Below are 15,112 nucleotides of genomic sequence, written 5' to 3'. Positions count from 1 at the left end.
TGTCTTCGCCTCCACTGATGTCGATAAATCAATGAAACAACATGGAACTCCTGCCCAGGTTGAACTCAGGCAAGTCCCCAAGCTCAGTGGCCTACGTGGATCACTCATGGATTGCATGCTGTAAGTCCTGACAGCACCAGACAAAAAGCACAAAAACATACAGAACAAGGAGAGGAAACAGAAACTAAACTGCAGATGAAGCATTTATTTATTAAGGAATAAAATTAGACTCTGCATGCTGCACAGTGATTAAGTCCTACCTCGCAGCTGGCAGAAAGTTGAATAGAAGAGAAAAAAAAAAAAAAAGCTACTGCAAGGAAAAGAAAAGAAAAATAGCTGCAGCTCCAGAAAAAAATCACAACAAATACTGTAAGGAGAGAGAGCAAAGCTGAATACTGTGACCACACGGCTCTGCAGAAAAACAAAAAGAGACAGAGGGACTCTGCCTAGGGGGTAGGCTGATAACTACAGCAGCACATGCTCAGTAGGGCATTTTTGAAAGCTCTAGAATCTTTGAGATCAAAGTTCTGTGCCGGGCTCCATCTGATGATGTCACCTATGTGTAAGGGCTGCCATCCTGCTTGTTCTCCGAGAAATTCTCTTCTCAGTGTTCAAGCTCTGAAAATAGGGAAGGGTTTGCTACGCTCGCCCTCGCATGTAAAACTGTGTACGTGAGACGCTGGGAGAGAAATGGAAGGCCTCATTTACACAATGTCCCGGTTTTGACACGATTGACATGGACTGTGCAATTCCCCCTCCCCTCTCAGCACTCAAAGCATTAACAATGTTGTGTAACAATCACAGAACATTTAGTGTGGCATGAAGATATGGGAAGCAAAGTTTAAGCCTTACTCCCCTTTACTGCTACCTTTTTACCATTATTGTAAAATGAGATCATTCAAGATGTGAAAAGACAGTTTGCACCATTCAATCACACCAGCGGTAGATGCCGCAAGGGAAAGTGCGGAATATGGAAATGCAAGTTGTGCGAGCGCTTGATCCATTCCAGCTTTCACAATGACCTGACTTTCCCAGAACTGAGCAGGCAAGATTCCCTGAGAGCCCCCTGTGCAGGTAAAACCTCCAGATGTACTTGTGTAAACCCAAAGTAAAGCCAGGCATGGATCAACTTGCTATAGACTGGGAGTCTTGATATTGTCTGCTGCTGGTCTTTTGTTTTCTAGAAACAACTAGAACATCTGATTTCAGTTTTAACTTTACTTCCCCTTAACTAAGGATCCTCTGTGCTTATTCCATTCTTTCTGTTACCATTGTCGCTTTCGTCCCCCCCCCCGGGTGGCATTCCATTCATCAACCACCCTTTCTGTGAAGAAATATTTTCCGATGTTACTCCTGAGTCTATCCTCTTGGATCCTCATAGTATGATCCCTTGGTCTAGAACTTCCCTTTCCTCTGAAAAATATTTAGCTCTTGTACATTATCTGTACCCACTGCAGTACCCTACTTGATTGCTTCCCCAAGCATAAAGCTTAATATATACCTGTACAGCTGTTTCCTCTTTAGTCCCAATGTCTCGTGCCCATCACTTAAATCCTCATTGAGACAGACCCAGGCGTGGAAGGCAAAGCCACTGCCAGGCCACTTCTGTATGGCAGGCACCATAATACCAGACATACTTGGCGTCAGGTCAAAGTACTGCAATGCCCTTTCTGGCCCCTCCTTCCTCGCCATGGCGGACATGGCCCTAATGACCTGGGTGGAGTAGGGATGGATTCCATTGTCTGTGCGCAGCAGTTTTATCAGCTGGCGGAGCTCTCCAGGCCGAATGGACAGCCTGCCCAGCAGTTGCAGGATATGGATGAGGTTCTCCGCACACTTGCTGTCCAGTTGCTGGTCAGAGCAGAGGGCAGACAAGAGGCAGCTGACCATGCCTGCTTCCACACAAGTCATTTGGCTCTGCAAAGAAGAGTCACATATGCTCTTCAGCCAGCTGGACACGAAGATCTGAAGATCGTGGGATGGAAGGTCTGGAATCCACTGGACAAGGATCAACAGAGGCTGCTCATTGCGTATGACCTGTCCTGGGAAGGAGCTGTGATCCCCTTCCACAGCCTATTGATAAAAAGAAAACACATTGGCACAAATCAGTACGCCTGCCTGTGGCCCTGGAGGATACAAGCTGGAATGTGATCAAATCATGTGGCTAACTAGGGATGACCGTCTTAACAGTCAACTAAAAGCACATGACGACATCGTAACTGTTACAAATCAAGGAAAAGGCTCAAAATCGGTGACAACAATTCTGGAGGACAGTCAAGTGAGGGGTGTCAATCTCAGTGTAGTAAGGGAATTTTCTGGTGGAAGAAAGTAGAATGATGGTCGTCTGACATCTATATGGTTCTATACTTTGCTATTAGGAACCTTCCAGCAATGGAGAGTTCATATGAGAGGTTCAGAGGAAGTTCTTGCTGGTGGTGAGTGACATGAGGATCCTTTTTCCAAAGGGGATGGGTTAGAAGGTGATATAAAAAGTGCCTCCATGAGGCAGTGGGAGAAGATCCAAGAAGTGTGGAGAAAGTGCGAGCTGATAAGAGTCTTAGCCTGGAAGCAGAAAGAGTCTGGGTGAAGTATGTGGCATTGGGCTTGGAGAAAGGAGGGATAAAGGAAAATTAGTTCTTACCTGATAATTTTCGTTTCTGTAGTACCACGGATCAGTCCAGACACCTGGGTTGTGACTCCGCGCCAGCAGATGGAGACAGAGCAAAACTTGACGGGCTCCCTACATATAGTAAGGTGCCACCCACAGCCCCTCAGTCGAACGTACTGTCAAAGCAAAACAAGTGCCCGACTAACTAACTATAAACTGCAATATATATGCCAATTCAGAACACACCCCTGGCAGAAAACAGAAAACCAACAGAACCAGAGGCAAGAGGCTGTATGCCAAAAACTCGCAATAATGCAGCCCGAAAAGCAAACGAGCGGACTCTCTCACTCTTCATCGGAAGCAGAACAGACGGACGGGAGCCTGGACTGATCCGTGGTACTACAGGAACGAAAATTATCAGGTAAGAACTAATTTTCCTTTCCCTGTACGTACCCGGATCAGTCCAGACACCTGGGATGTACCAGAGCAAATTACTGAGGGTGGGAAGCAGAGAGTCCCGCTCGGAGAACACTCGCTCCAAAACCCTGAGCCTCAGCTGCCTGGACATCGAGTCTGTAATGCTTAGTAAACATATGCAACGACTTCCACGTCGCCGCTTTACAGATCTCCTGCGAGGACACCTGAGAAACCTCAGCCCAGGACGTGGCCTGCGCCCTAGTGGAATGAGCACGAAGTCCCCTAGGTGCCAACTTCCCCTGCAGAAGATACGCTGAACCAATCGCCTCTTTGAGCCAACGCGCAATCGTGGCCCGCGAAGCCGCAGACCCCCGGCGAGGTCCGGATCAGAGGACAAACAAATGGTCAGACACCCGGAAGGCATTAGTCACCTCCAGATAACGAATGAGAATCCTGCGAACATCGAGTCTGCGCAAGTCTCTCGACCTCTTGTCCCCCGGATCCATGACTGAAAAACCAGGCAGGTCTACGGATTGATTCAAGTGAAAAGAGGATACCACCTTGGGCAAAAAGGATGGGACAGTCCGTAGGGAGACCCCGGTCTCCGAAAAACGCAGAAACGGCTCTCTACAGGACAACGCCTGTAACTCCGAGACTCGACGAGCAGACGTAATCGCTACCAAAAACACGGCCTTCAGCGTAAGATCCTTCAGAGTCGCGTGCTTGATTGGTTCAAAAGGTGCCCCACAGAGGGCTGATAGTACGCAATTCAAATTCCAGGACGGACAAGGGTTTCGGACAGGAGGGCACAAGTGCTTAGCCCCACGAAGAAAACGCACCACATCCGGATGACAGGCCAAGGACACTCCCTGGACCTTACCCCTGAGACAACCAAGCGCAGCGATCTGGACCTTCAAGGTACTCCAAGACAGTCCCTTCGAGAGACCTTCTTGAAGAAACTCGAGGACCGCCGGCACAGCTGGACGTATAGGATCTATGTCACGAGTACCGCACCAGTCCTCAAAGACTGTCCAGACCCGCATGTAGGTTAGGGACGTAGACTGTTTCCGAGCCCTCTACAAAGTCGCAATCACGGACTCGGAGTACCCCTTATTCCTCAAACGCGCCCTTTCAAAAGCCAGGCCGCGAGACAAAAGTGGTCCTTGTTGAAGGATGGACGCGTCCCCGTGAAATCGAAGCGGAGGCTCCGCCGCCAACTGAATGAGATCTGCGAACCACGGCCACCGTGGCCACTCCGGTGCCACCAAAATCACCGCCGCCGGGTGCAATTCTATCCGACGCAGAACCTTTCCGATCAGAGGCCACGGAGGGAACACAAAGTAACACGTCCGTGGGCCAGGGAAGCACCAATGCATCTACGCCTTCCGCGCCCCGCTCCCTCCGTCGGCTGAAGAACCGTGGAGCCTTTGTGTTGAGAGCGGTGGCCATGAGATCCAGGTGGGGCCGTCCCCACCTGGCACAGATGCGCCGAAACGCTACCTCCGGTAGCTCCCACTCTCCTGGATCCAGCCGATGGCGACTGAGGAAATCCGCCTGAACGTTGTCCACCCCTGCGATGTGAGACGCCGCTATGCCGCTGAGGTGCTGTTCCGCCCAGGCCATCAACAGACTCGCCTCCTCCGCCACTTGTTGGCTCCTTGTACCTCCCTGGCGATTGATATAGGCCACTGTGGTCGCATTGTCCGACAGAACCCGGACCGCTCGTCCCCGAATCCACGGGAGAAAGGCTCGTAACGCCAACGACACCGCCTTGGTCTCTAACCGGTTGATGACCACAGCGACTGCTGACTCGACCACTGACCTTGCACCGAGCGGCTCCCACAGACCGCTCCCCAGCCGGAGAGACTGGCGTCTGTCGTCACCACCGTCCAGGTGGGCATGAGCAGGGAGACTCCGCACATCAAGTGGTCGGTGGAGAGCCACCAATGCAGACTGTCCCTGGCCCGGTCCGTGAGTGGCAGCGGTCGATGAAACTCTTCCGAGACCGGCTTCCAACGGGACAGTAACGCTGACTGTAATGGTCGCAGATGAGCAAAAGCCCAGGGAACCAAGGCGAGCGTCGATGCCATGGAACCCAAGACCATCAGATAATCGCAGACCAGCGGGCACCGCATGGACAACAGACGTCTCACCTGTCGCTGTAGCTTGACTACTCTCTCTTGAGTCAGAAACACCCTGGCCCTCTCTGTGTCGAACAAGGCCCCCAGGTACTCTAACCGCTGAGTAGGCTGTAGCTGACTCTTGGAGAGGTTGACTACCCAGCCGAGAGAGCGCAAGAGCTGTAGGACCCGGGCAATCGCTTGTCGACATTTGGCTTCGGACTTGGCCCGGATGAGCCAATCGTCTAGGTAAGGGTGAACCAGGAGCCCTTCCCTCCGGAGTTGGGCCGCCACTACCACCATGACTTTGGTAAAGGTGCGTGGAGCCGTGGCGAGACCGAACGGAAGAGCTCTGAACTGATAGTGCCTGCCTAGGACGCAAAACCTCAAATATTTGTGGTAGGACGGCTGAATGCCGATGTGGAGATACGCTTCCGTAAGATCCAGCGACGCCAGAAATTCGCCCGGACGAACCGCGGCCACTACCGAGCGGATCGTTTCCATCTTGAAACGCGGAATGCGAAGGCATCTGTTGACTCCCTTGAGGTCGAGGATGGGACGGAAGGAGCCGTCTTTCTTCGGGACCACGAAGTAAATGGAGTATCTTCCCAGTCCCCGTTGTGTCGATGGCACGGGAGAAATGGCGCCGAGATCTTCCAGACGTCGCAGGGTCGCTCGGACAGCGTCCCTTTTGAAAAGAGCCTTGCAAGGAGAGACGAGGAACTTGTCCCACGGTAGACGAGCAAAATCTAACGCGTAGCTGTTCCTTATTACGCCGAGAACCCACTGGTCTGAAGTTATCTTGGTCCATTCCTGGTAAAACAAGGCGAGCCTCGCCCCCACCTGTGGGATGGCCTCTGAGGCTGCTGCGAGGAACGGACCCTTCTCGTTTCATTGGGCCGACTTGGACCCCGATCCCGACGGGGTTCCGCCAGTCCTGTTAAACCTCTTCCCTCGAAAGGACTGAGACCATGAGGAAGGTCTAGCAGAGTTCGAACGGTAGGACTGTCCCGCCCTCGCCGATCTCTGCGGTCGCTGTCGCCGGTTGGATCGAAAACGGTTCCTTGGGGAGAAGGTCGAACGATGTCTGGGCCTGTCCTCCGGCAATTTAAAAGCCTTGTTCTCGCTGAGGAACTGCATCAGATCGTCCAACTGCTTACCAAATAATAGCTTTCCCTTGAAAGGCAATGAGCCCAGGTGGGCTTTAGACGTACCATCCGCCGCCCAGTTCCGGAGCCAGAGAAGACGGTGGGCAGAGACTGCCGACACCATGGCCCTGGCTGATGTTCTCAGCAGGTCGTGCATAGCGTCCGCGCTGTAAGCTATCACCGCTTCCAAGTGATCCGCCTGCGAGGCCTCCCCGACGGAGAGGCCAGCATTCGCCTGCAAAGTTTGGGCCCAGCGGAGCCCTGCCCGCAACGCAAAATTACTACAAATGGCCGCCCTGACTCCCAGGGCGGAGACCTCAAAAACCTTCTTGAGTTGCACCTCCAGCTTCCGATCCTGGATATCCCGGAGCGCGGTAGCTCCGGTGACAGGAATGGTAGACCTCTTCGTCACTGCCGACACCGCGGCGTCCACTCGTGGGAGATGCAGCAATTCCAATACATCCTCCGGCAGAGGATATAACTTGTCCATCGCCTTACTCACCTTCAGGCCTAACTCCGGGGTATCCCATTCCCGGAACAGAATGTTGGATGCCGAAAAATGGAACGGGAAAGCCACCGCGGGCCCCGCGAGGCCCAAGAGGACTGGGTCCATATTCGCCCCCTGATGGGTCTCTACCGGTGGGGCCTCCACCCCGAGTTCATCGAGGATCGCCGGGATAAGGGGAATCAGCTCCTCGCGCTTGAAGAGCCGCACGACCTTGGGGTCATCCCCATCCGCCGCTAGCGCCCCTTTTTCTGTTCCCGGCTTGACTGGATCTTGATTATCGAGCCCCTCGGGCCCTTCCGCGGTCTCCGAGACCGCCCCCTCCTCCGAGGAGGAGGTAGAGTCCGTATCATAGTTCCGCGAGTCCCCTCACGATGGCCTCTTTTCCCTGGGTGGACCCGGAGCTTTCGCCTGTCGGATCGATCTCTTCTGGGGTTGGGAGCGACCCTCCCTGCCCCCTGGGGCCTTCTGTGGTCTGTGTTTGGAGCGCTTGTATTTTGCTAATTTTTTTAAAAGCAAGGCAAAATCTTCTGAGAAAGAACCCTCAGAATCGGAGGAGTCCTCCCTCGAAACCAAACTCCCCGCTTCCTGGGCCCCTGGGACCTCCCCCTTCGAACCGCGACGCTGAGGAGACAGGGGGGGCGGCTGGTCGCCATTTCCCAGGGCTTTCCTCGTTGCCTCCCTGACTGTATTCAAAATGGCCGCCGTTCCCGCGCTAAGCGGGAACGGATTGGCCCTGTCAGCTGCTGCAGACACGGCGCGTGGCGGCGATCGGGACCCCCGAGAATGGCCCCCTCGACCGCCCTCCGAAGGACCTTCACCCCCCGACACGCAGTTCGCGCAAACACCGGCTCGTGAGACCCGCGCGCGCGCCGACCCACACGCGCGGCAAGCAGTCCCCCTGGGCATCCCTGACCAAAGGCACCACCAAAGTAAGAGCAAAAAACAAATTTTCGCCGTTCCCCCGCGCAGCCCCGACGAGGAGAACCGGAGAGAGAAGAGAGAGAGAGAGCCGGCGCGTCAGAAAAAATAAAGCCGAAACCTTTTTTTTTTTTGTTTGCAATACTTAGCCGCTGGCCGAGGTACTGAAGACTGTCTGCTCCTGCGGGGGCGAGTGAACCGGGCTCCCCGGTGTCACCCCCGACGCTGCTGCCAGGCACGGCCGGGTCCTCGACCCTCAGCAGCGGCCTCAACCAGGGGCAATGATCCCCTCGGGACCTTGTAAACCCCCTGGGAGGCTCCACCGACGGGAGACTTCCTTGAAGCTAAAACCTTTCCAATCTTCTTCTTTTTCTTTTTTTTTTGTAAATTAAGCTACACTATTGTAAAAATAAAATTCTCAAATTCCTTTATCCCTGACTAACTATCCCAGGGATCCCAGAGACTGTGGGTGGACCTGCCCCATCTGCTGGAGACAGAGTAAGACTGGGGGGCTGTGGGTGGCACCTTACTATATGTAGGGAGCCCGTCAAGTTTTGCTCTGTCTCCATCTGCTGGCGCGGAGTCACAACCAGGTGTCTGGACTGATCCGGGTACATACAGGGAACAAGGACTGGTGCCTGCCCTGGATTTCCAGTTTGGGAGATCTGTGGAAGAGGAATAACTCTTCTAACAGCAGCAAGAGTAACCCAAGAACTTTTAAACCATCAGAAGACATTGGTCTGCTTTGTGAGTCTGAGAGTACTTTGGGAACTTTCAAGAAAGACTCTATACTTGTTCTGTGAGCTGAGCAACAGAAAGCCAGTGGAAAAAGATGTAGCGTTTTTCAGTGGGAGAGAAGACAAGTTGAATAAGACTCTTTTTGCATACGTGACTTAGAGATTTTTAAAGAACTGTTAAGCTGCTTCTTGACTACTGCATTGTTGGATTGAGTTTTTCCAATTCTTTCCTTGTATCTGGTAAACTTTGCCAATTTTTCAGTAAAATCGTTCATGGGTTTGAGACACACATTCTGCAGTGGACTGTTTTATTTTTCATTTGCGGACTGTGACACCTTCTTGGTGGCCCTGCAGGAGCATTCATGTCTCCATTTCACAGAACCCAAGTCTTTCCCGCACCTTGGATGAGTAATCCAACGCTTTCCAAGGCTGGGAAGGTGGACTCTCCCCCAAGGCAGGGTTACAGTCATGTTTAAGTCAATTCTAAAGGAGTCTCCACCCTAGAGAAGGAAGATTTGTTGTCAGTTACTCTAGAGTGCCTTTCAGGAGTGCTTACTACACCTGAATGGGTGCTAAGAACATAAGAACATAAGAAATTGCCATGCTGGGACAGACCAAGGGTCCATCAAGCCCAGCATCCTGTTTCCAACAGAGGCCAAAAACCAGGCCACAAGAACCTGGCAATTACCCAAACACTAAGAAGAACCCATGCTACTGATGCAATTAATAGCAGTGGCTATTCCCTAAGTATAATTGATTAATAGCCATTAATGGACTTCTCCTCCAAGAACTTATCCAAACCTTTTTTGAACCCAGCTACACTAACTGCACTAACTACCTTCTCTGGCAACAAATTCCAGAGCTTTATTGTGCGTTGAGTGAAAAAGAATTTTCTCCGATTAGTCTTAAATGTGTTACTTGCTAACTTCATGGAATGCCCCCTAGTCCTTCTATTATTCGAAAGTGTAAATAACCGAGTCACATCTACTCGTTCAAGACCTCTCATGATCTTAAAGACCTCTATCATATCCCCACTCAGCCGTCTCTTCTCCAAGCTGAACAGCCCTAACCTCTTCAGCCTTTCCTCATAGGGGAGCTGTTCCACCCCCTTTATCATTTTGGTTGCCCTTCTCTGTACCTTCTCCATCGCAACTATATCTTTTTTGAGATGCAGCGACCAGAATTGCACACAGTATTCAAGGTGCGGTCTCACCATGGAGCGATACAGAGGCATTATGACATTTTCCGTTCTATTAACCATTCCCTTCCTAATAATTCCTAACATTCTATTTGCTTTTTTGACTGCTGCAGCACACTGAGCCGACGATTTTAAAGTATTATCCACTATGATGCCTAGATCTTTTTCCTGGGTGGTAGCTCCTAACATGGAACCTAACATCGTGTAACTACAGCAAGGGTTATTTTTCCCTATGTGCATCATGGGTCTTGAATCTTCGGGTATGTATGTGTGTGCAGATGTCACTATGACAATCAGAGCTCCCACTGTTTTTATTACCTTGTATTTGTGTTGTTTTATTGTTGATATGCTTTATGTATTTTAGATTGTGTTAACTCGCCTTGATGATGACTGGCTAATGGACCGTTGTGACTGCTGCAAAGCAAGCACAGCATTGAAAGCTTCATCATTACCATCTCCATCCTCCTCATCCTAGCCCGGAGGAGAGGCAGCACGTAGCATCCCTACTGCAAAGCATGTCATCACTTGGGCTGGGCTCTACACAAACCACCGATGCTCACAGAGAAGAGGTCAAGGCTGAAGGGTGACTTAATGAGTCAAATGTGGCAAAGAAAAACAAAAATTGCACACATGAACTAGATAAAATCATGGTCATTCAGCACAAAATTAGTGACAGTGCCACAGACAATGCAGCACAAGAGACGGCACAGCCCTCTCTGACAAACTGACTCTCCGTGACTCTGTTTTTGGCTTGGTATCATGGGCAGAGCAGGTTGAGTTTATCTTTGGCTGTGGGCTGCCTGCACAGCGTTGGTCTCAAAGCCGCTGCCAGACTTATGTGCAAGGGTACACTGAACTGCTTTTTCTTTACCATGTTCAGAAGCTCTTGCAGGAGACGCTTGGTGGGCTGGCTTTGACTCTTTAAAACTTCGTACAGGTGGGAGTAACCAATCCGCTCTTTAAACACTTCCTAAAAAAAAAAAAAAGAAACAAAAATACATCTCAAAAAACAGAGAGAGACCCCAGAAGGTGAACAGTAGAGTCACACGTGCAAATACAGAGAAGCAGGAGGGTATTGGGGGGCTTACCTCAATCACACCTCCTGCGTACAACTGATGTTGTTTTAATGAGTACCCAACTGATAACACTAGCAAACTGATCATTTTTTCACATATTCTGCAGTACAGAAACTAGTTGCAATGTACAGAGTGGCCCATGGAAAAGTAGCCTGCCTTCCAGCACTGGTATCGGAGGCGGGTTACTTTTCCATGGGCCACCTTGTACATTATACTTGCACTGTATTACTTCATGTTTTTATTATGTGATTTAATTCATAATATCTACTAATGCTTGTGTTTTAAGAACTTTCTAGTTATAAGACATCTTTGTACATTTTAGATGTTAGATGATAATATTTATCTGCACATTTTAAACGTTATGATCAGCCTTGTACTCCCTCAGTAAAATCAGAATATAAATGAAAGATAAAAAGATAGAAATAAAAAGACTCAGCTCCAAATGGCTTATGGTCGAAGAGATTCACCTGATATTCACAGTAAACTTCTGCAATACATTCCTTTTTTATTCTCTAGATAACACAATCTTTGTGTGTGTGTGTGTGTGTGTGTATTTGCACTGCCCGCATCATTCTTGAATAATACACATAAAAACTAAAGTTACCTTGAAATTAAAACTTTCATCCAAAACCCTATCCTCATCCCAAAAAAATAAATGAGTTGCCATGGCATGAGCCTTCCATTCACCAAACAAATCCAAGTTCTGTAATTCTGCTCTTTCGTTCACTTGTGCTGTGGGCCCTGTGCTGGGCTGCCATTACCTTGACTGATGGAGAGTTGCTCATGATTGAGGTCAGCACTCCTATGGCGTGCACCGTGATGGAGTCGGAGCCATTATCGAAGACCTAGAAGAGACACACGAGAGGTGCTGAGGTCTGGCTTTCGGAGATGACCGGCTGCCACAGAACGCCCCAGGGCAAGGGCGCGCAAAGGTTGAACTCAACGAGGCCGGCTGCCCATAGGGCACAGTGTACCTGAAGCATAATGCTTGGCATAAGACAAAGCTACCGGGAAACAAAATGCATTTAAAACTATTGCTATATCACTTCCCAAACCATGCAGAATGGTGAACAAATGTGCAAAATGAGCTGCACCGAAGCGTCATGCTTAAAAGGAAGACTGTGATTATGTTGCCTCTATTTTTCACCCTTATTTGCAAAGTAAGTGGTTGTGTCATTCAGTGCCTGGCACAACCTCTTCCAGCCTAGAACACAAAGAGCAGCAGAAGAGAAACGCACTTCCTACTGCTTTCACCAGAGATCTGCAACACGAGTACCTGCTGGTCAGGGTCAAGGAGATAAGGGGAAATGAGAGAAGAACCAGAGCCGTTTCTAGCCAATTTCAACTGAAAGGATGCTGTCTAGCTCTGTAGAAGTTGGAAAATGTGGTAAAACAGCAAATCACCCAACTTTCCATTTTCCCTGCTGTTTAAAAATAAATATAAACAATTAGTTGCAGATTAAAAAAAAAAAATGACACAATTTTTCCTTGTACCGAACTAAAAGGAGACAAAAGAAAATTAGCTAAAAAACATGGAACATCTTTTAAAGGGACAGCTGAGCAATTCTCTCTCATGCACATTAGTTTCTAAAATTTTACAGGGCCAAGGTGCTGGTGATTTTGGTCTTGCTCAGGACATTGCTACAAAAAGGACTGAATCATTAGTGCTTCCTCTTGGAGGGGGCACACGCAAAGGCGAAAAGCAGTGGACCTTCAGAAAAGGGTACGTGGTTTTTTTTAATGCTGCCCATTTCAGGCACCCCCGGACTCCAAGAACTTAAAAAAGGAAGAACTGGAAACATACTTAAGGAAAGGTGACTCTTTCCAGTGAAGCTGTGAAATAATTTACAGTACCCAGGAAGCGCTGCACACCAATATCCAATGCACAACGTACCAGGACGCAGAGAGGGAGGGCAGGAGTTCGTCAGACGTGACAGTGAAGGGTTAGAGCATCCTCTCTGCTACAGACTCTCTGTGCTGACCAAAACCAGTCACTTTTGTAACCCAACTGGTCCAGTAGCTCAGCTGGTAAACTGCAGTGCAATTCCATGGGCAAAGTCCCCAGATCTATCCCCAAGCCGTATCTTCCGCTTCCTGGGTCAGCCGAGGCTGTAGATGTTGCCAAAGGCAGCTATTCACAGTCCCAAGCACCCTCTCGGGAAGGGAATCACGGTCCTTGCCCAAGGACGACACCTAGTGGTTGCGGAAGGCGTGCATGGCCCCTGGCCCAGGACTGTCACTGTAATGATTGGATTAAATTTGAGCTCCCGAGGGGAGATAAGAGAGGGGGGAAAAAAAAATCCCCAAGTAGTTGCTAATGAAAGCTTAGGGCACCAGGATCCCAGCCCTAGTTCCGACTGAGCTGGAAGTACATAGGAGCTGAAGGAAAACAACTACTGAGAGTCAAAAAAAAAAAAAAGAAATTATAGTTCTCAGTCCACTCAACCCTTTGGAAACTTTCATGCACATATTCTGTCAGACCCACCACCCACCCACCCACTCCAGAGAAGGCTGCAAAACAGAACCTGGGAGGCTCTGAGCATCAGGAAGAAACTGGAGAATGGAGGTGAATCAATTTGTGAACGATGCAGGGTCCAATTTAAGGATTAAGAGAAATTCCTGCACATTCTCTAGCCTACACAATTCCACCCCACCCCCCCAAATCTTTTCATCCTGCGCCAAAATTAAGCCAGGGATAAGATTTGCACTATTTGAAAACTGTGCAAGAGAATGATTTGTATGGTTTTTAAGGATAAGTTTTGCATGTTTCCTTTGTGCAGAGGTAAAAATAGCAAGAATTTTAAAATTGATGCAAATGCAAAATTAATTGTGTACACAAAACACCTGTGTGTTTGTGATTGATTGTGTGTGTGTGCGTGTGAGATTGATTGTGTGTGTGTGTGTGTGGTTGAATGTGTGTGATTGTGTGTGTGTGATTGTGTGATTGTGTGTGTGATTGAGTGTGTGATTGTGTGTGTGATTGTGTGTGTGTGAGATTGTGTAATTGTGTGTGTGTGTGGGATTGTGTAATTGTGTGTGTGTGTGAGTGATTGTGTGTGTGTGTGATTGATTGAGTGTGTGTGTGTGTAGTGGTGGGGAGAGGGGGCAGGGGAGGAAAGTGAGGTTAGTCTATTCCTTAAATCTGACCAAAGATTCAGGTCTTAAAAAAAATCAAATAGGACCTCATGCAGAGGCTTGGCTTCAGGAATGCTTTCCCACCTCGACTTGTTGAAGGGCTGTGTATAGGGGTGGGGGGTGTTTGAGGGGAATGGAGGATGTGTGCGTGTGGGTTTTGAGATATAGGTGGAGTACGTGGGGGCCTATCTGCGTGCATGCATGGATGAGTGAGTGTTGGTGGGGGGGGGGGGGGGGGCTATGTGTGTGTTTCAGTCGGTAGGGAGCTGTATGAATAGGAAGAGATTGTGGAGGGCTTGCTGCATGTGGTTTTTTTTTTGGTATATGACTGTTTGTAGGGAGCAGATGTAGTTTTGAAGGTGTTGGGGGAGCTGCGTGTAAGTTGGATGTGTGTGAATGGGTTGTGTGCACGGGGTGTCTGGGAAGTATGTAAGTGGGTATGTGCAGGTGTCGTGGTATGTGTTGAGGTAGGTCCGTATGCGTGTGGGGTAATGTGTGTGTAAGGGGATATGTGAGTATTTTGGGGATATGCTGAGTGTGTAGGTGGGGGGAGGTGGAAGCCTGAGTGGGTACGGGTGTGCTGGGAGCAGTTGTGTGCATGATGCGTGTGTGTGCAGGGGTGTGGGATGGGTGCATGCAAAGGGTGTGCAGTAGTGTGGGATGTGTGCATGCGAAGGGTGCGTGTGTACTTTAGAAGCTTCTTTTCGTGCCATCCTTTGGCAGTTACTGTGGATATCCTGAAAGCCAGGTCTGTTTGTGGCTCTTCAGGAGTGAAGCTGTCCACCCCTAGCCTAGAGAAAAAAGGAACAAGCGTGATATCTGGTAATTCATTGTCGCTGGGTCTGAGATTTCGTACACCAGATAAAAAAACATCTATGGCCATATGTTGCATGCTAACCAAGCCATAATACACGAGGGGGGGGAAAAATGAGGCAGCATCTAGGAATAAACAGGTGAAAATATACATTTATAATAAAGGGCAATATTTTTTTTTCTTAAAGCATTAGTGTAGATGTGCACAAACTCTGTTCTTAACGACCAACCGCAACCCTGCCAGGCTGTCGGGATTTTCACGATGCATGTGCAGGAGACCTATCTACATGCACTACCTCCTTGGCATGCAAAATAGATCTCATGCATATCCGCCATGGAAATCCTGAAAACCCAAGCGGGTGTGTACTTTGCCAAGCGGGGGGGGGGGGGGGGGGGGGGCGCAGAGGTGCCATTCCTGGCCACTGCTGACAGCT

General features: G+C 49.6%; 1 protein-coding gene across 4 annotated transcripts in view; it reads right to left on the bottom strand.

Annotated features, from left to right (window-relative positions):
* Positions 1-15,112, bottom strand: part of NBEAL2 (neurobeachin like 2) — a 528,491-nt gene that overhangs the window by 203,575 nt on the left and 309,804 nt on the right. For all 4 annotated transcript variants that reach the window (XM_029588231.1, XM_029588232.1, XM_029588229.1 and 1 more), the window contains 3 exons: positions 11,492-11,575; positions 10,526-10,624; positions 1,502-2,073 (listed from right to left, as the gene is read on the bottom strand). In XM_029588231.1, the coding sequence (XP_029444091.1) occupies positions 1,502-2,073; positions 10,526-10,624; positions 11,492-11,575 (755 nt within the window). The remainder of the gene's footprint in view (positions 1-1,501; positions 2,074-10,525; positions 10,625-11,491; positions 11,576-15,112) is intronic.

This window comes from Rhinatrema bivittatum, chromosome 2, assembly GCF_901001135.1.
Source record: "Rhinatrema bivittatum chromosome 2, aRhiBiv1.1, whole genome shotgun sequence".
Classification (NCBI taxonomy): Eukaryota; Metazoa; Chordata; class Amphibia; order Gymnophiona; family Rhinatrematidae; genus Rhinatrema; species Rhinatrema bivittatum.
Note: the sequence above shows the minus strand (reverse complement) of the source record. Positions and strands in the feature narration are given on the sequence as shown.